General features: G+C 39.7%; 2 protein-coding genes across 2 annotated transcripts in view; both read right to left on the bottom strand.

Annotated features, from left to right (window-relative positions):
• Positions 1-20,118, bottom strand: part of LOC136217504 (uncharacterized) — a gene marked incomplete at its 5' end in the record, with an annotated part of 222,921 nt that overhangs the window by 123,918 nt on the left and 78,885 nt on the right. The gene's annotated exons all lie outside the window — the stretch shown is intronic.
• On the bottom strand, positions 3,406-5,192 carry LOC136220236 (putative pectinesterase/pectinesterase inhibitor 28). The gene is made up of 2 exons (XM_066008023.1): positions 4,179-5,192; positions 3,406-4,094 (listed from the first exon to the last, which is right to left on the bottom strand). Exons 1-2 carry the CDS (start codon positions 5,188-5,190, stop codon positions 3,406-3,408), a joined length of 1,701 nt encoding a protein of 566 aa, XP_065864095.1. The 5' UTR covers positions 5,191-5,192.

Here is a 20,118-nt window from a genome sequence, read left to right on the forward strand (position 1 = left end):
TATGATCAATGGGGATATGTCGGATGAGTTCTCTCCATCCAGGGGTATTCGTCAAGGGGATCCTATGAGCCCCTTCCTTTTTGTTATTGCCATGGAATGATTGTCTCACCTGATCCAAGAGGCGGTGAGCAAAGGGACTCTCCACCCTGTTTCCATCAACAGACATTGCCCCCCTGTTACCCATTTACTCTTTGCTGATGATGTCATGCTTTTTGTGGAGGGTAATGAGGAACAAATTAAGGCTGTGATGGATATCCTCGACTGCTTTTGTGAGGCTTCTGGCCAGAAGATTAACATCCATAAATCCCGTATGCTTTGTTCCAAGAATATGGATAATAGCTTGTGTAGAAGACTGAGTGAGATGTCTGGCATTCCCCTGACTCAATCGTTTGGGAAATACCTTGGGGTCCCTCTTCATAGTGACAGGGTGTCCAAAGCCTCTTTTAAAGACATTTTGGACAAATCTAACGGTTTGTGTGCTAGCTGGAAAGCTAATTCTCTTTCACTTGCAGGTCGCCTTACTTTAATCCAGTCTATCAACTGCGCTGCTCCAAATCACATCATGCAAGCCTGTAAGCTCCCTGAGCCGGTCCTCAACGACCTTGATAAAATTAATCGGCGTTTTCTGTGGGGAGAGTCTGGGGATGGGAGGAAGATTCACCTGGTCTCTTGGAAGGAAGCCTGCCAGCCTAAGAGCAGGGGGGGTCTTGGTATAAGGCAAGCTAAGGACAATAATAAAGTCCTGTTAATGAAGCTTCTTTGGAGAATGTGGCAATCCCCCTCCTCCCTTTGGGTTCGTCTTCTGTGCGGCAAGTATAGGAAAGATAGAATCTTTGGTGGCCCGAAGGAGAGGGTTGTCAGCTGTTCCTTCCTCTGGAAGGGGCTTAGTGCTGTTTTTGCTGAGTTCTGTACGGGGATTGGCTTGGAGGTGGGTAATGGGAGATCCATTAGTTTCTGGTATGACACCTGGATTGGTGACAAACCGTTGATTGAGGTGTGCATCGCCCCTCCGCCGAATGATCTCCTCTCCTGGAGAATTGCTGATGTGGTGGACTCGGAGGGAGACTGGATCTGGTCTAAGTTCGACTCCTTTCTTAGCCTGGAGACCCTCCTTAATATTAGAGGTGTGAAGATTAGTAATCAGGAGGAGGATAAGGACAGACACTGCTGGGCCTTGACTAATAATGGTTCTTATTCTTGCAAATCGGCCTATGAAGCTTTTACCCCTAATAGGGCTAATCCTCCTTTGGAAATTTGGAAGTCCATTTGGGCCCTCAAAGTCCCCTACCGCATTAGGAGTTTCCTATGGCTGGGAGTCAAAGACAGGCTCCTCACGAATGCAGATAGACACAGAAGGCACTTGGCTGTATCTGGTGCCTGTAGCAGATGCAGCGGCCATGTGGAAACCTTGTGCCATGCTTTGAGGGATTGCCCGAATAGTAGAAAGGTTTGGGAAGGGGTCCTTCCTCACCACATCCTTCCTTCCTTTATGGGGTTCTCTGATATTGACTGGTTCTCTGAAGGCGTTAATGGGAATTTGTTGGCCAGTATGGAGCACGGGGCTATTCTCTTCGCTATTATTTGTCACCAAATGTGGAAATGGAGGAATGAAGAGTTATTTGCTGAGAAGACTGTCTTTATTCCTGACCTCCGGTTTTACTTCTCGAAAAAAATCTCTGTTATTACAAAGAGTTTTGAAGGAGAGCCCCTGGTTCACCCCTCCCCGGTTAAAGAGGTCCAGTTAGTTGGTTGGAGGAAGCCCAGGGAAGGGGTTGTCAAGTTGAATACGGATGGCTCCTGCCTTAGTAATGGCAGAATTGCTGCTGGTGGAGTTCTTCGGGATGCTGGTGGCGCCTGGCTGGCTGGGTTTACCCATAACTTAGGTACGGGCTCCTCCTTTACTGCAGAGCTCTGGGGGATCTTGTCTGGCATTAAACTCGCCATTCGCATGGGTGTTAAAAGACTTTCGGTGGAGTCTGACAATTTGGAGGCTATCAACAGGATTTCGGATAGACAGGTTGTTTGTCTTAAGAGTCAGAATCTCATTAAAGCCATCTTGAGGCTTCGTCCTGCCTTCGATTCTCTTACCTTCTCCCATATTTATAGGGAGCAAAACCGCGTGGCGGATCGCTTGGCAGCTGCTGGGCATGGGGGGATGTTAGGTGTTTCTACCCTTTCCGTTCCTCCTTCTTTTCTGTTACCTTCTCTTCTTGAGGATAGGATTGGGGTCAGTCTTCCTAGACTGATCCCGGGTTAGGTTTTTGTTTGTTTGTTTTTTTTCTTCCCTTCTTACCAAAAAAAAAAAATCTTGTTTTTTCGATAATGATAGGAATCACGTTTAAAATGAAACGTGTTTTGTGAAAATAAGAATAATAAATTTGGTAAAATTTAATAAATACAAACAACTTATCATGAAAAGTTAAAAAATGCTACTATTTCTATCAAAATGAACAAAAATTGTTGTTTTATTAACCTAAACAAATACTATATTTGCTTAATATGGTTTAGAGTGAAGTGCTAAAAACTACAGCGACAAACATGATTTCCACATTAAGGTTAAAGTTAAATCAGATTCTAATCTATATCTTAAATATTGATTGACCTGCTAATTAGATACATAACCTGTGCAATACATGTTATTAAATACTCTTCTGAATTTAGTATTATTTAATATATTTTTTTAGGTCTCCTAAAGTTGTATGTATAACTTGAGTAAACTTGTTTATTGGTTGCGCCAGATCGGACTCGAGTGGGATTTATTCATACATAACATGTAACTATATTGACCAATCTAATCTAGCCCACATTATATTTATATGGGCTTTCATCGAGTTGGACTAGGCAAAAAGAATTAATTCTCAAATCCAATCAATCAAACTAACATTTATATAAAGTAACATTAATATATAGTTATGAACAATAAAAAATACAGAAAACACAAAATTAATTAGTTAAAATATATATACTAATTAATTAATATCAAATTTGGATAAAAAAATGTAAGAAAATATATAATATAAGAGTGGGGCGGGGAGGGCGAGCTCATATTTTGAGGTAAATTCTAAGTCGTAAACTCTAAGCCTAACTCTTTTTTATGTATGAGGTGGATAACGGTTTCATATGCAGATTACAATTGAGCGACAAATATAATAATATGATCATTAATATATTATTTATTAGACCATTTATAAAATATATTCAACTTAAAAAAACTAAACATGAATATAAGGGAAGAAGAAATTAACATGATAAAATGTTTCTCTATAAATGAAAATAAAAATATTGAAATGTTATTTTGTATTTTCAATAAATAAAAAATAATAATTAATTAACATAAAATAGTTATTATTGATAACATGGCATTTATTATTATTTTTTGAATGTTGCTAAAATACAACTTCATATTTAAATACCGGAAGAATAAGGTACCCTAGAGGAAGTAATCCAACTATCTCCATCAATAAATTTTCCGGCAGAAAATCCGGCAGCCTCTTGAGCAGTAATCTTCTTAACACCCTTCCAAGTAACACTCTTTGATGTATCAGCACCAAGTCCTTTGTTCTCATACTCAGCATAGAAACAAGTTTGAGTTCCATATGTTCCCATCCATGGAGACCATCTTTTTGCATTGATCACATTTTCAATATTAGTGTGCATAAAGATAGTCCTTGAATAAGGATTCCTTGGACGGCCTAGGAAAGCTGGATTTGTCTCCTTGACGGTGAGGTAGTCCTTTTCAGCTGTAATGGTGGAGTTTTGGATGATGAAACCAGTTGTTTGCCTTGTGTCATTCCTTCCTTGTGCTGTGATTGTGCATTTCTGAAGATCAATTGGCTTTCTGATCACGAACTTACAGTTTTGGAAAACTGCGGCGGCGTCCCCGAAAACCGTGTCGATGGTGCCAGAAATTGTGGTGTCACGGTAGAATTGGCGGTAAGTGTGGGCGAAAAGGGAGTTTTGGTAGCCATTTATATGGCAGTTGTAGAAGATGGACATATCAGATTGCACCTTGAGTGCTATTGCTTGATGTCCGATGGCTCCTGCTGTGTTTTCGAATCCGATATCCTTTGCAATGAAGTGAGATCCACTAACGGCTGCACCAAATAAACGGAAATAGATTAGGATAAAAAAAGAAAAAATATATGAAACATTAAAACTCAAACTCGAGAGCTACTTACAAACTGTGGCGGTCATGATAGGGGCAACACCGCTAGCAAAGCTAGCATTTCCGGTGATCTTAGTCTTAGTCGGACCATCTCCGATTAACATGACATGAGTCGCTGCTCTTTTAAAAGTGATCTTCTCCTTGTAAACTCCAGCCTTAACATAAACAACAAAAGGTTCAGTTCTGAAATCAGGAATCTTCTTAATAGCTTCATCAATGGTTTTAAATTGGCCACTTCCATCCTGAGCAACAGTAATATCAGGCTTAATCGTCGCCGGAGTAGCAGCAAGAAGTCTCTTTCTAGCAGGAGAAAGCCACATCGGCTCGGTAACCATATTGGTTGAAAGAAGTTTCCGGCCTGTAATTACTGATAAATTGAAATCACCGAGAATAGAAGAAAGTCCGACGACCATCGCAAGTCCATTGCTTGAAAGCTGACTAGAAGTTAACAAAATTCCCTTCATTTTCTCACCGGCTTTTCCTGTGGTGTTATCAAAGCCATTGATGCAAGTCTGCTGATAAGTAATTGTAGCACTAAGCCAGATTTGGAGGTTATCGAGAAGTTCATCGAGTTTCGTCAGATCAATATCTCCGACCTGTTTAATAGAAACTCGGAGATCTTTAATGGCGGTTTTCATCAATATTTTGCAATTAGCAAGAGCTTGTTTCGACATTGGATCTTTAGCAGCATCTCGCACGGTGGTGGAATTTTCAATTGCCTTTTCAAGAGCTTTAACCGCAGCTTCAAATCCAGCCATAACTAGCTGGTTCGGTGACGTTGCATTTCCGGCTACTTTTGTAAGACTCTGCTCACAGGTTTGTTTATAATCGGTCGGTTGACAAATGGACTGAATTGATTTTTTGGAGGTAGAAATATGGGGGGCGGAACCTGATTCACCAGAGGAACCGCTACCTTTAACTCCGACGGTTACGGCCACAACCATAGCTACCAGAATCAAGGAAGAAATGCCGATCACGGCGATCTTCTTCTTCTTGGCCGCACCGTCTTCGTTTCCGTATGCCATTGTTGAATTGATCTGGTGAATACTTTTTCTGAAAAACATTTGGGGTTTTATAGCCATTATCAGAGGGAATTATTTTTAATTAGAGTTACTAATTATAGCTATTACTAATTAGTTTATGGTTTAAGCTTAATTTAAGAAAAACCTGTTTGTTTTAGCTTAAATTTTCCTTTATTACAAAATCCATTATTATCTTGATCCATCTTTCTTAATTTAATCCATTATATATATAAATGTTTTTCGATAAATTTGTTCGAAAATTTAATGTTAAATCGTTCCGTCTAAATTTTAATGTTAGTAAAACTGATCTTACTTAAAAACGCTAAAATATCCCTAAAATATCCATTAGTTAACGTTTGACCCAACTTGTCAACGTTAGGGGTAAAATTGTTTTTGCCTCACAGTATTAGGGGTAAAATTGCACCATTTTAAGCGTTAAGGGTATTTTTACACCTTATCCCTATAAATATTAAAGAAATATACGAGTAAATTTACACTTCCTTAAAAACAATACAGACAAATTTAAATTGTATCCCAGTATTTATAAATAGGGTAAATAAATATGAGGTCCCTATATTTTTACCTAATACATTGGTCATAAAATACCAAAATTATTCTTTAATATTTTAATAACAAAAATATATCTATTTTTTTTCTATTTTAATGTAGTATTGTCGAACTTATTTGTCTCTCAGAAACTGTGTGGATGAGATGAATAAAAAAATATAATTTTTTAAATTTTTTTTTATAAACAATTCATATTTATATTTAACGATAGTTTAAATATGATACTAAAGAATAAATAAAAATGATAATAAAGATTTCAAGGAATAAATATAGAATTTTTTTAATTAATATACATAAGTATATGCATTTTGGTATATATATATATATATATAATGTACAAACTTCCTTTAAACTATTTTGAGACAATTTTGTAAACGTACTTAAATTTTTAATGTTTTTAAGTTCTGTATTTGTAATTATACTTAACCTATCACACCTAAACTGTTAAGTTTTTGCCATTTAGTATCCTGAATTTGACAATTTTGAGACTTGGAAACTTTTATTTGCTAATTTGTCAAAATACCAATGAAATTTTTATTCTATTTCTGATCAAATTTAATTAATGTGTGTCAAATCAATAAATAAGAGTCTGATAGACATAAAATTGAAAAGTTCAATGTATTAACTAATAAAAAGTTAATTACAAATTAATTACTTAATAGATTCAAGAAAAAATATAGAGCATTTTAGATGTGTAAATACATAATTAATTTCAGGATAAATAATGTTGGCAGATTCACAAAAGCGGGCTGAAATGCTTGTATCAATGCTCCATGATGGAGATTGCGGTTTCCCACATCTTCTGGGAGGGCAATCGCGCTGCTGATGTGTTTGCCAGATTCGGTGTCTTGGCCACTCGCATTCAATGGTGGCACTCTGCTCCGGCTTTCTGTCATGACTTCATTTTGGAAGATATTTGTAATTCTACGCAGTTTCGTTTTCCTGATTTATTTTCATCCTTCTTTTGCTTTTAAGACATTTTTATTATTCAATTCATTTTGGGTTTCTGTGCCGGGGCCCGGGGGTGCCAGCCTGGCTGGGATGTCCGGTGCCTTACCTCACTCGCCCTGACTTTTATTCAAAAAAAATTTAGGATAAATAATTTATTAGTCTCCATATTTTTACATATCATACTGTTTAATTCTACTATTTTAAAAAACACATTACAAGATCCATATCTTTATCATCGTTAACCCTTGGTGATTTTGTCTATTTTTTTTAGATTTCTAATCAAAATATCTTAGCTTTCAGGACAGCCATAATGCGATACAAAATGACTCTGTTACTCTGTTATTTTCTATCTGCATGTTTATACCGAATATAACTATTAAAAATCTAAAAAATACCATATAATGGGCACCAAAGACTTGGAGGCAAGGTTCCGAGGATTATCCCATACTGACACCAAAGTGGCCAAAGCATCCGCTGCTTGGTTCTGTGCTCGAGGAATGTGATAAAAGCGGCACTCGCTGAATCTCTGCGCCAACCCCTCTAGCTGGTCTAGGTATGGACGCAACCTTTCTTCCCTTACTTCCCAGTTTCCCTGTGCCTGCTCGATAATCAGTTTTGAGTCGCCCCAAATTTCAACATATGATGCTCCCAGCACTGCCAACGACTCTAACCCGTAGATGCACGCTTCGTACTCGGACATATTATTGGTGAGAGGGAAGGATAACTTCTTCACCATAGGGATCCTTTTTCCTTCCGGTGAGATAAGTAGCACTCCTACCCCGGCTCCATTTGAGTTAACTGCTCCATCGAAGAACATTTTCCATGGTATAACTTCTATTGCGTTCAAGTGTTCATCAGGGAAATCATAGTTTATCTCCTCCTCTTCCGCATTTAGAGGCTGATTAGCCAGAAATTCCGCTACGGCTCTCCCCTTAATAACCTTTTTCGTTACATATTCGATGTCGAATTCGGACAATAGCAACAACCATCGGGCTAGCTTCCCTGTTAGAGATGGAGTTCGGTACAGATACTTCACTGGATCCATCCGGGAAATGATGATGACTTTGTAAGATTGAAAATAGTGCCGCAGTTTCTTTGTTAGCCATACTACTGCCACGCACGTCTTTTCGATCATGTTATACTTAAGCTCATATTCCAGGAACTTCTTACTCAGATAATAAACCGCGTGCTCCACACCGGTGTCCCCTTCCTGGGCCAGCATTGCCTCAATTGATCGCTCCTCGATCGCTACATAGAGGAGAAGCGGTTTTCCGAGTTTAGGCGGTCTTAAAACCGGTGGATTAGACAAATAGTTCCGGACACTCTCCAATGCTTGCTGGCACTTATCATTCCAAACCGTGGGTTGATCTTTCCGTAGCAGCTTAAAGATAGGCTCGCAGATCGCAGTGAGTCGTGATATGAACCGACTGATATACTGAACCTGCCCTAGAAATCCTCTCACTTCTTTCTCTTTTTTGGGTGTTGGCATTTCCTGTATGGCCTTTACCTTGTCGGGATCCACCTCAATCCCCTTGTTACTGATCACATAGCCTAAGATCTTCCCCGATGAAACGCCAAAGAAGCACTTCTTCGGGTTCAACCTTAGCTTGAATTCTGCGATTCGGGACAAAAACTTCTCAAGTGTAGGGAAATGCCCCTCTCTCATCTCCGACTTGACCATCATGTCGTCCACATAAACTTCCACCTCTTTGTGTATCATATCATGGAACAGTGCCGTAGCCATCCGTTGATAAGTTGCCCCGGCATTTTTCAAACCAAACGGCATTACTCTATAACAGTACGTTCCCCACTCAGTTGTGAACGAGGTCTTTGCCTTGTGCTTTTCTGCCATCTGAACTTGCATGTAGCCCATGAAGCCATCAACATTCGTGTGCAAGATGCTCGATGCTGCACTGTCGATTAATACGTCGATGTGAGGCAATACGAATTCATCTTTGGGGCAAGCCTTGTTGAGATCTCTATAATCGACGCACATTCTCACTTTACCGTCCTTCTTCGCGATTGGCACTACATTTGCGACCCAGGGGGGATAGTCGATTACTTCGATGAACCCTGCTTCTAACTGTTTCTTCACTTCCTCTCTGATCTTATCTGCCCATTCCGGCATCATGCGCCGGAGTTTCTGTTTCACGGGCTTAGCATCGGGGTATGTTGGAATACGGTGAGTTACGATTGATTGATCGATTCCTGGCATGTCTTCGTATGTCCAAGCAAACACTATTTCGTATTTTTTAATTATTCTCTCAAATTCTTTCCTCTCTTCAGTAGTTAATTCTTGAGCAATTTGTATAAGTTTAGGATTTTCATCCGTGCCAAGATTGAAAGTTGACATTTCTATTGTATTGATTTCAAATGTAGGCATGTTATATGAATGAGAATGCATGGAATGATCAGAATCAACATCAAGCAAGTAAGCAAAATCAGAATTCATTTCATTGATAGTATTGGCGAGTACATCATCGGATTCAAATAAAGCAGTAATACAATTATCATCATCGGGATTCTCAGGTTTCTCATATGCCTTGGAGGTACCGGGATCGTCCACCACTCCCACAGTGGCTTCCATTGTGATGACCTGCTCCTCGGCATTCAGATCTAACATCATGATCTCCTCGACGAAGCAGCTTGCTTCTCCTTTGCCTCAGCTGGTGACATCATTGAAGATCTCAAAGCCCGATAGAATCTTTCCTTCGGTGCCCACAGCCATTTCCAGCTCATCCTCAGACTCATCCCAGATATTGATCGGAGCCCTCTGATTGATACCTTCCTCGTCCGAGGAACTTCCCCAAATATCTATGACCATTAGGTCCATCATGTGAGGGACATTCGGATTCACATAGGAGGGGTCCGATGATCCATACAAAGCCCAGCCTATCAGCTCATTGTAGTCCCTGAGGAACACCCCATTCATTCTTCTAGCCACAAGTGGAATGGCACCCTTTCGAATGCACATGAGTTGCTCCTGATCGCTCAAGGTGACCCGACATGAGGCATACTTGAACCTCCATCTTCTAGCATAATCCACGAATGCTTCCTCGAGAAATTGCTTGATTCTTTCTAAATCCTCCAATGACCCTGTCCACGGAATGTACATCTCATACCTTTACACAAAGGCCTCCATGAGGGATCCCTAGTCCCCTTTTGTCTTTGCCGAGAGCATTCGGTGCCGCATCAAAGCTTCTCCTATGAGTGTCTTTGGAAAATGCTGGATCAACTCACTTCGGTAGAGTCCCGCGTCAAACATGTAGGCACGGAAACGGTTTATGTGATCAATGGGGTTCTCATCTCCCTTGTACTTAGACATAGCTATTACTGCCCCAGGTGTCTCCTCTTCGGGTAACGCAGGCATTTCCTCTGGACATTCCCATGCGGCGTATTTCTTGATGAATCTCTTAGTCATTTTTGCCCAATCTGCTTTAACGTGCATTGGAAGAGACATGTACCACACCAGTGACTCTCCTGCCAATGAGTTGCAAAACAAGCTCGTAATCTCCTCCTCTTTGAAACCTAGAGGACCCATAGCCGACAGATAAAAATGCAGGTGTTCCATGGGGTCCTTCCCTTCATTATACTTGCTGACAGTCGGAAACGGACGTTTGATAGGCCCAATTTGCATCGCGCTATGTTCCCCTGTCTGTGTTTTGGCTTTTCGATACTTCATCAAAAACAAGCTTGACATTAGTGACCAATCATGCTTAGTCGAGTTAGGTAGCGATTGAAACCACTTCAAAGGTTCGCCCACCAGCGAAAGATAGAACCATGGAGCGACTTCTTCTACTTTGTGTGGCTCCCCAAACATAGCACATACATATCCATACAAATGAGCTTCGGGGTCTTCTACCCCACTGAACAATTTCAGCATAGGCATGATCTTCCGAGAGGATACTTCCTCAGTTTCCTCAGTTTTATTTCCATCGTCCATCACTTCTTCCATAGGCTCTTCCTCCAAAATAGACACGTACAAACCATTTCCCACACTCCTCTTCTCGTCGGATTCCAACAACTCCTCCTCGTCTTCCCCGAAGGATTCCATAACTAAACTCTCTTTGAGCCTAGACCCGATCATGCTCACCCTATGATTAGGAAATGGATTACGCCTGGTGGAAGGGTTCGCTGACGAAGGATCAGCTATTTTCTTCTCCTCAATCAAATCTTGGATCTCGTGCTTCAACCTCTCACAGTTCTCAATATTGTGCCCATAATTACTGTGGAACTCGCAGTACCCCCTAGCTTGTATCTGCGGAGTAGGCGGTGCTTTGTTATAAGGAGTGAGGGCTTTCAACAATCCCTTTTTCTGCAATCGTTCGAAAACTTTTGCGTAGGTCTGATCAAACTTGGCAAACTGCCTTTTCTCGATAGCATTAAGTTCAAGCACTTTCACCGCAGCAGATTCTGTACTCGTGCTTGGCCCTCCGGCACTATATCCAGACTTCATCCACTTGGTATAAGCTTTCTTCGGCTCACCATCCCCTTCGACTGTCAAGGCGCAACTATACATCTGGTTGAAATCGGTAAAGGGCATATACCGCAGCTCATTCTTAATATACGACAAGGTGTTGCCAATTACCATTCGGATCTGATCTTGCTCAAGCGGCTTCTGCTTCATAACTACCGCCTTGGCTCTCCACCTCCTCACAAAATCGGACAAAGACTCCCCAGTCTGCTTCTTAGTACTCTCTAGCTCTTTCAGAGTAACCTCAAGCATAGTGTTGAAACTATATTGGGCGATAAATGACTTTGCCAACTCCTTCCAATCCCTCTTTGTTACCAACAGCAACGCATGAAACCACACGAGGGCAGCCCCCTCTAGATAAGTATTGAATATTCCAAGAACTTGATCCTCAGTCAGGATCGTGTGCTTCATCACGGCCACGTATTGATTCATGTGAGCGGTAGGATCCCCAGTTCCATCGAACTTCTTTATGTCAGGGAGTCGGAATTTCAAAGGCAAAGCAGTTGCCGATAAACAGTTCTTCAAGTTATAAAAGTCCTGACTCCCGGAGCTTCCCCCACGCAGATCCTGCACCTCCTGAGTGATGTGCTGCTTCCATTCCTCTTCCTTAGCTTTCTCCTTCTCAAGCTGTTTCTAGATGTAATCCTGATAGTCATCCTCATTCCCGAAGCGGGAACTAGTGTTCACCTCATTCTCAACGCGTTTACTGCCACTCTTGTTATCCTTCAACGCCAGCTCAGCTAGCTGGGCCAAAATTGCGGCTAACTGATCATTAATGTTGTTCACAGAGTTCTCCAATTCGGCCACCTTTTCGTCGGTCGCATACATACTGGGCGAAGATTGAGTATACTCGGACGAAGATGATTCAGAAGCCACAACTGCCGATTCGGAACTGTCAATCTATAGCTGATCAACCTGCCTGACTAGCCGATTACTCTCGCGAAACCACAACCGCTTAATGATGAAGTCTGCGCGAACGTCATCCATTAGTATGTATGCATGATTTTATATGCATGATTCATGGTGTGTGCGTTTATTTATTTACGGATATATAAGATAAGAAGAACAAACGTCAGTCTAATTACATATCTCACAACATCTCTCTTCCACCCTTATTCCTCCACGCACTCGATGGTCCAAGTCTCTTTCCTAGGATTTTGGTTTGGGGCTCACATTGCGGTCCAGGGGACGCGTGATGCCGACGATTATTGCGGAAAAGTAAATCATCCATCAGACAATACAGTTCGTTTTGACGTATCAACGTTCAGTGACTAAGATATCGACCAAATTGGATTGTCCTTTCGGAATAACTCGTCTTTTGTCATTTTGCGAGATACGTTAGTCTGGGTTTTAACTTCCTTCTGAGCGTATCTCGGATTTTAGACGCGTGATAGGGGTCAAAAACCCCTATCTTTGGGTACGGTTTTAGGACGGGTTTTAGCGTTATTTAGTTAATAAGCGAGCAATTCTCGCATTTAAATGCTTTTGTGTGAGTTAGTTAGAAATTGGAAACGTTTTATTTACTTTTCGTTGTTTAGGCTCGTTTTATGATCAATTTAGGGAAATACGGCCAAAATGGCATGCATATTATAATTCCATTATCTTTTGAAGCTAATTGATCCGTCAAAAGTCGCACCAAACGAAGCGTTTGCTCAAATAAGCGATTGGCGGGTCAATTTAGCCCTTGGACTAATGTTGTTTGGAGTTTATGTGCGTGTGTAGGTTAAAACACGATCAATTTCAGGCAAAAATCATGTCTCGGGGACCCTCGGCAGTCGCTCGGCGAATTGAGCATCGGCGCACAGCCCGGGCGCTGCTCGGCGAGCAGCCCAGGCACTTCCCAGGCACTGTGCCTACTCGCCGAGCAGGCCCCCAGAGGCCTGCTCGCCGAGCAGGCTGTGCCTGCTCGCCGAGCAGCTCGCCCTGCTCGGCGAGCAGACCTGCGGGAATTGGTCAAAAAGACCAATTCCGCCCCCACGATGCCACGATGGACCCCACGACTTCCTACCTGCATAAGGACACGAATTAGGTCAAAAAGAGGGCCGAGCCACGCCTATAAATAGAGTTTTTCCAATGTAAATTAGTATCTTTCAATTTTGTAAATTATCTTAGCTTTCCCCTTGTAATTCCTCTCCATCTCCTCCATCTTCTTCGACTTCCATTGAAGCTCCTTCAAAGCTTTTTCTCGAGGAATTATCAAGGTCCATCCTTAAGATTAAGTCGCCAGCTGCAGAGTAAACAGGTTCCCTGAAAGGGATTTTTGTATCTCCTTTTATCTTTCCTTGTTTGTACTCTTTGATACAGTTGCCGAACTTGACTTATTGTATCTTGTGACAATTATCTTCGCCTTTAATAATAATTTAGCTCTTGTTTTGTTCTATGATTATTTGTTTAATCTCTGTCTTACGCTTTATTCAATTAGTTTAACTCATTCAAAAGCCCCAAAATCTAGTAGGCACATATTGCGAGCTGAATCTGACCTAGTCAGAGCCTAGGAGATTGACGACCTCTTAGTTGATTAAGCGCCAATTTACTGAGCCTTAGACCTAGTTTCGGCCTTAGGGAATCACGCGCTAGAAACTTCAGGAGGGTAAGTAGGGTTAATCGCCTTGAATACAAGTGACTCAGATTAGGTTTTTATTCAATAGACCTAATAATCTATCTTCATTATTATCGTTCATACCATGTTCCTTCGGATAATTGCATTAGTGAAAGATCAATTAGGAGTAGTTTAACTTAATTAGGGGTAGAGTAACTTAATTAGGCATAGAATAACTTAGTTAGAATCAGATAACTTAGCTAGGACTAGTATAATTCAACCTAGGAGTAGATTAACTTAGCAAAACAAACTCAAAACCCCCTAAGCCTAGATAACACCTGAAACCGATAGCTCGATACTTGCAGAAATAAATCCTGTGGACGATAACCTGGACTTAACCAGAAATTTATTACTTGATAACGACGGGGTACACTTATCCCTTAGTGAGTTCTCATCTCTAACTTAGGTGAGGGCGCATCAACGCGGTACGAGTTATTCTTCTGGTTCAATCGTTCGTTATTGACAATGACTCGTTCCCTTTTATTCGCGTGTGTTCGTGTCTCGATTTTTGGATTATGGCAGGATCTTTTGGATCTATCGAGAGACGTAACCACGTGTTCGTTCAGTGATGAAATCATTTTTTTTGGATTTTATTTTAGGGAACGGACTCATCGCGTAACGTGTTTGTTTTTAGCGTCAAGAATCCGTTTGCTCGTTTTGGCTACGTGTAAAGACGGCGAGTCTTATTTGAGCGCACTGTGATCTTTCGGCTAGCAACAAATTTTTATTTCTTCCAATTTACGGGATATATCATCCTAGCGTGGTTATAGAAAATCAACATTTCGTTTAATCGCATGCTTATTCGAAGCAGGGATATTACCATTCTTTTTCATTTAGGCACGAGTTTAAGCAAACACACATGTCGGGCCATATTTCTAGTAGTTTGGTAACGGTCGAAATGATCGAGCCATTAGTCAAACCCACAGTCTCGTCCATATGGTGCAATCATGCGGTTTCTTAGCTTAATTCGGCTTCGTGATTTTAAACGGCGTATATACCAGTTCGAGGCACGTATTTAACGGTATTGGTTTATTTCCTTTAGCTCGATACTTGCAGAAATAAATCCTGTGGACGATAACCTGGACTTAACCAGAAATTTATTACTTGATAACGACGGGGTACACTTATCCCTTAGTGAGTTCTCATCTCTAACTTAGGTGAGGGCGCATCAAGTTTTTGGCACCGTTGCCGGGGATTTATTTCTTCTGCAATATCGAACCAAAGGTCGATTTGTTAGTTTAGGCATTCATTGTGAATATCCTTTGTTTATAATCGTTTATACTTGTTTATATATAATCCTTTATACTTTTCTTTTTGTGAATATTTGTTTTTAATTTTTATTGTTATTTCTAATGATTCTTCTTTTTTGAGAAAATGGCTAGAAACAATGGAAATAAGGAGTCTATTACGCATTTGCTTAACTTTCTATCTACTCACGAAGATCAAACTGACGATTTGTATGCCTCAATTAAAAATTTATGCATACAAAAAGGGATCCTAGTTGATTCAACCGCGGACGAATCAATTAAAGAACCCAATTTGGTAGGTCAGGTTGATAAGGTAATATCTTTTCCCATTAACAATGAAGAACTGATCCCTAATTATGAGAAACCAAAAGTTTCAATATTAATTGAGGAATCAGTTGAAATTGAGCCTCTAGAGAAGAATCCAAAAATAGAAGAGTTCGGTTTTGCTCCAAGTCCAGAAATTTTCATTCTCTTTGATTTACCAAGGGAATCAAAAAGGGAGCAAACTAAATTTTTTCATAACTTATTTAAATTTTATCCTTTGTTTTATTAAAATTCTTTGAAACTGATAATTCGTTTTGCAGGTATGGACTATTTATTCAGGAATTTGAATTCCTAACGCGAATGTCAGCATACACCTAGGCGGGAATTCTATGTCGAGCTCACCGACTATAACGTAGCGCTTCTTGGGAGGCAACCCAAGTTTTAATAAAACTTTTCAGGTTTATTTTATTTAGATTACACATTGATCTTTTAGTTTAGTCTTTTTAGTTTTCCTTTACGCTTTTTTTAAGTGTTCGTTAAAAAAAAAAGTAAAAAAATAAAAAATAAATAAATATTTTTTTTTTAGTTGTTTAGTTTTATTTTATTTTATTTTATTTTTATTTTTATTTTTATTTTATTTTTTTTAAGTGTTTAGGTTTAAAATAAAAAAAAATGGCCCCAGGAGGCCCAGCTCGCCGAGCTGGGCACTCCAGCTCGGGCGAGCTGGGCGCTGGCGCCCAGCCCGCCGCTGGGCAATGCGCCCAGCCCACCGCTAGGCACTGCGCCCAGCCCGCCGCTGGGCACTGCCGCCCAGCACGCCGCTGGGCACTGCGCCCAGCCCGCCGCTGGGCACTGCCGCCCAGCCCGCTGCTGGGCCGCGATAAGCAAACTGTTCGGGATTTTTAAATCCCAAACGGAGCTGAAAAATAATAATAATAAAAAAAAAAATTTGTCGCGTTGTTTTATTTTAATTTGTTTTATTTTGTTATAATCCCAAGAATTGTACACTCTATCCGAAGTTAAGGTTTCATTATTTGTCCTTGATGGCTGAAAATTGGCACCGCAAATCATCAAATTTTTGGCGATTGCGATAAAATTAGTAAGTTGTCTTCTCCACCCTAACTTTTTGCACTTGTACTTTATGGTTTCTGATGCAATGTTGGAACTTATTGCATATTTTTAGTGTGAGGAGGATGGGTAGACAAACTTACAAAAATTGTATAATTTTTAAAATTTTTGTTGCGTCGTGTCTAGTTTAGTCTTGCATTTTTCGGGTTTTATTGTTTTGCATGTTTAGGACCTAAAACCGTGAACCTCCTTCGAATCTAAACTTCGTTATTTGTCATTGAGGACTGAGAACCGAATCTAAAATTGCATGACAACTAGTTTAGGTGTAGGACACAATCCTTGTATCTGTAAAAGCATGAGCTAAAGTTTGCATTTAGACCCTACTTTTGAAGAAATGTCAAAATCATTACTTAGGTAGATAACTTAAGAATTGAAGGCATGTGATGTTGAACTTGAGTTTGGGGAAAACTAGTAAACATAAAATTGAAACCCAAAGAATTGTGAGTTGAATTTGAGCCTAAGAGCGAACATCAAAAAGCTCTTTTTCTTGACATTTTTGTGTGAATGCTTTGACTTGTGGGAAGATTACAGATTTTGCACCTAATACTGTGTTGAACCTACATGCAATGATTTGAGATGATAAACGATGAATCAGCCTCATTAGAATTAACCCTTTTCTTTACCTTATTTTCTCTTTTTCATCCACTCTAGGAAGCCCCTTTGAGCCTATATTTTTGTAGTTTATAGATTTTTCTTTCGTTCTAACCCAATTTTTGCAAACCATCACTTGGTTTGTTACTTAACCCTAAGTTTTTGCAAAGCTCACATCGAGCCTTTGTTTTCCTCTAGCGCTTTGTCTTCGTTTATGGCATCATAGTAGCAAGCCAAAAGGCTAAGAAGTGATTGAGCATCACTATCCAAAAAGAAAAAAAAAAGAGAAAAACAGAAAGAGAAAAGAAAAGAGACGAACAAAAAGGAGAACTTCATTCCTCAGTTCTTAAAATCAAAATGTCTCAAGAAAAAAAAAGAAGAAAAAAATAATGAATAAAAAGCTCAGTCACTTCACATTTGCTAAACCCATTTTAACTTTGTTTTTCTAGCGCTAGAACTATTAACCCTTGTTGTACCTTTAACCCTCTAACCACATTACAACCCCAATTCGAGGTTGTTTTTGATATCATCGGAGTCATATAGCATAGTAGAGGAACTCGGATGAACGTGCAAAATCAACGTAATCATAAGCAAGAACATAAGCCGAGAGTAAACACTTTAGCTACTAAAATTGTGTGAAATGAGTGAACTACCTATGGTGAGGTGTTTTACTTAGCGATCCCCCCAAGCTCGTTTAATTGAACATGTGTCCTTTTTCTTAAAACATATGACCTATGATAATTGAAATGCGGCTTTTGGATATCATGTCTCTACTTTGTATTTCCGAATGCATGTAATTACAGATGCTCGAAATTGTGTCAAGCACCTAGTCAAACCGGGAGGTTTTCTAGCTTTCTTGTGATTGCGGGTTTAGTTTTTTTAGTTTACTTGGGGACAAGTAAAGTTTTAAGTGCGAGGAGGTTTTGATAGGGGTCAAAAACCCCTATCTTTGGGTACGGTTTTAGGACGGGTGTAGACACCGAGTCGGAGGACCTGTGACGAAAACCTTTAACAAAGCGGTCGAAGCGGTTGGTTCCGGGAAAATTTTGAAAGAGAAAAACGTATAATAATAAAACGGTGAGTCAACGAGAATCGCGATCGTTGAGTGAACGGCTCGTGGACGCTCCGCGACATAGAGCGAGCGCCTAGCGGCAGCCGACGTGTGTCCGACGACAGTCGGACGCATGTCCGGCAGCGCAAGCCGTGCGCTCGGCGTCCGCGGGACGCCCGACGGCCGTCGGGCATGCACCCCCGACAGCCGTTGGGCGAGCGCCCGACGGCCGCTGGGCAGGCGCCCAACGATGGTTGGGCGAACGCCCAATATCAGTTGGGCGTACGCCCAACGATTGTTGGGCGTTCGCCCAACCAGGGTGGGCGATCGCCCAACCCCCTTTGGGCGACGCCCAATTTTACTCGGGCGTCGCCCAAAGTTCCGGGGATCCGTTTGCCTATATAAGGCACGGATCCCGATGCATTTGGGGAGAGGACTTTTGGAGGAGGAGCTTCTCACTCTAAACATTTTTAGAGAGAGAAAATCTTTTTTTGGGAAAAAACATTTTTTTTCCTAAAAATTCCAAATTTCCTAAAAGTTAAAATTTTACCAAAAACACAAAAACACCGGAAAAGCACGATTCGTGGAATCAATCGACTTCAACCGTCAATACCGAACTTGAGGTATTATCCGAGGACTAGACTCGTTTTATTTATTTCATTTATTTTATTTTCTTTATTTATTTTTATGTTATAATTTTATTTATTTAGTTATTCATTTATTTATCACGTTTTATTTAGTTCTTCGTATTTATTTATTTTTATCCCGTGTTAAATAAAAATTCGGTTTTGTTTTAAAATAAAAAACCTCATTTTAATATCCCAATACGAACCGTGATCCGATTAAAAGGTAGTTCGGGTATTAAAAACGTTGTAATTATAAGTTTGGAAAAGATATTTCCAAATAACGTTTTAAAAAAAAAATCGTTTTAGGAAACTCCGATATAGACTATGATCCATTTTTGGTAGTTCGGAGATCCCAAACGATCGAATTAGATTTAATTTAAAGCTTTTGAACGAATCTAGAAAGTTTTGATGTGCTGCTGTAATTCTACCTTTTCTGTCACTAACAGCAGATTGGCGACGGATTTTCCGTCGGTAATCTGCTGGAAACCGAAAATCACCATTTTTACCCTCCTTTCCCCACTTTTTGACATTTCTACTTGTATATATATGTATATTATTGTGTAATATGTTTATAAAAATTATTTTTTACTCCTATAACTATTTATTATGTACTATATATTTATTTATTTCATGTTGAAATTTAATTCGTTTGGATTTAATGTTATAAAGTAGTATATAGGTATATATATAGTTTTCTTTGGCATTTGAATTATATTAGCTATCATAGGGTAAAACTATTTTGGAAATTAAATGTTATTTTAAGTTTTTATAGTCTCCCTTATTTTTACATAGTTGTAATTAGGATAAAAAAGGTATTATATGTATTACTACTTTCCTTATCCTACATTTAATCTATATATATATTACCATTTTTACTATTCTTACATATATGTATAAATATGTATATTCATTCTCCATTTGGATTTCCTATAGGTATATATTCTTTAAACATGTTTGGTTAGGTGAAGTTGAATTTAATTTGTTAGTTGTTGTAATTATATTCAAGTAAGGATTAATTGAGTGAAAAAAGGGAAAATAAAATCACAAAAAGAGACTTTAATTTGTTTATTTAAACTTAAGTTTTCTAGACATTCTTAAAGTGTAAATAACGTTTTCCTGACATTTTTAAACTATTTCCAAAATATCACATGTTGAAACCTTAATCTGTTCCAACGACGGATTAGGCGAACCTTGTAATTAAAATCGTTTTTATTGTAAATAATAAAGTTTTGAATCGTTTCCTTAAATGATTTGTACAAAATAAATTGACTTGTACGCCTAACCACGTTTTTGGGTTAACATTCTTTATTCCACGTCTTCAAACGCTCGAGTCGTTCCAATGGCGATTCGAGTAGAGGCCATGTAAATTAACAGGGTTTTGAAACATACCTAAATCGTTCCAACGTCGATTAAGGTACGAACCATGTAAATAA

The sequence above is a fragment of the Euphorbia lathyris genome, chromosome 2, assembly GCF_963576675.1.
Source record: "Euphorbia lathyris chromosome 2, ddEupLath1.1, whole genome shotgun sequence".
NCBI classification, from domain to species: Eukaryota; Viridiplantae; Streptophyta; class Magnoliopsida; order Malpighiales; family Euphorbiaceae; genus Euphorbia; species Euphorbia lathyris.

Coding starts and splice junctions, on each gene's coding strand:
- LOC136220236 (XM_066008023.1), bottom strand. CDS start 5,190: ATGGCATACGGAAACGAAGACGGTGCGGCCAAGAAGAAGAAGATCGCC. Junction 4,095..4,178: donor TATCATGACCGCCACAGTTT/GTAAGTAGCTCT, acceptor TATTTGGTGCAG/CCGTTAGTGGATCTCACTTC.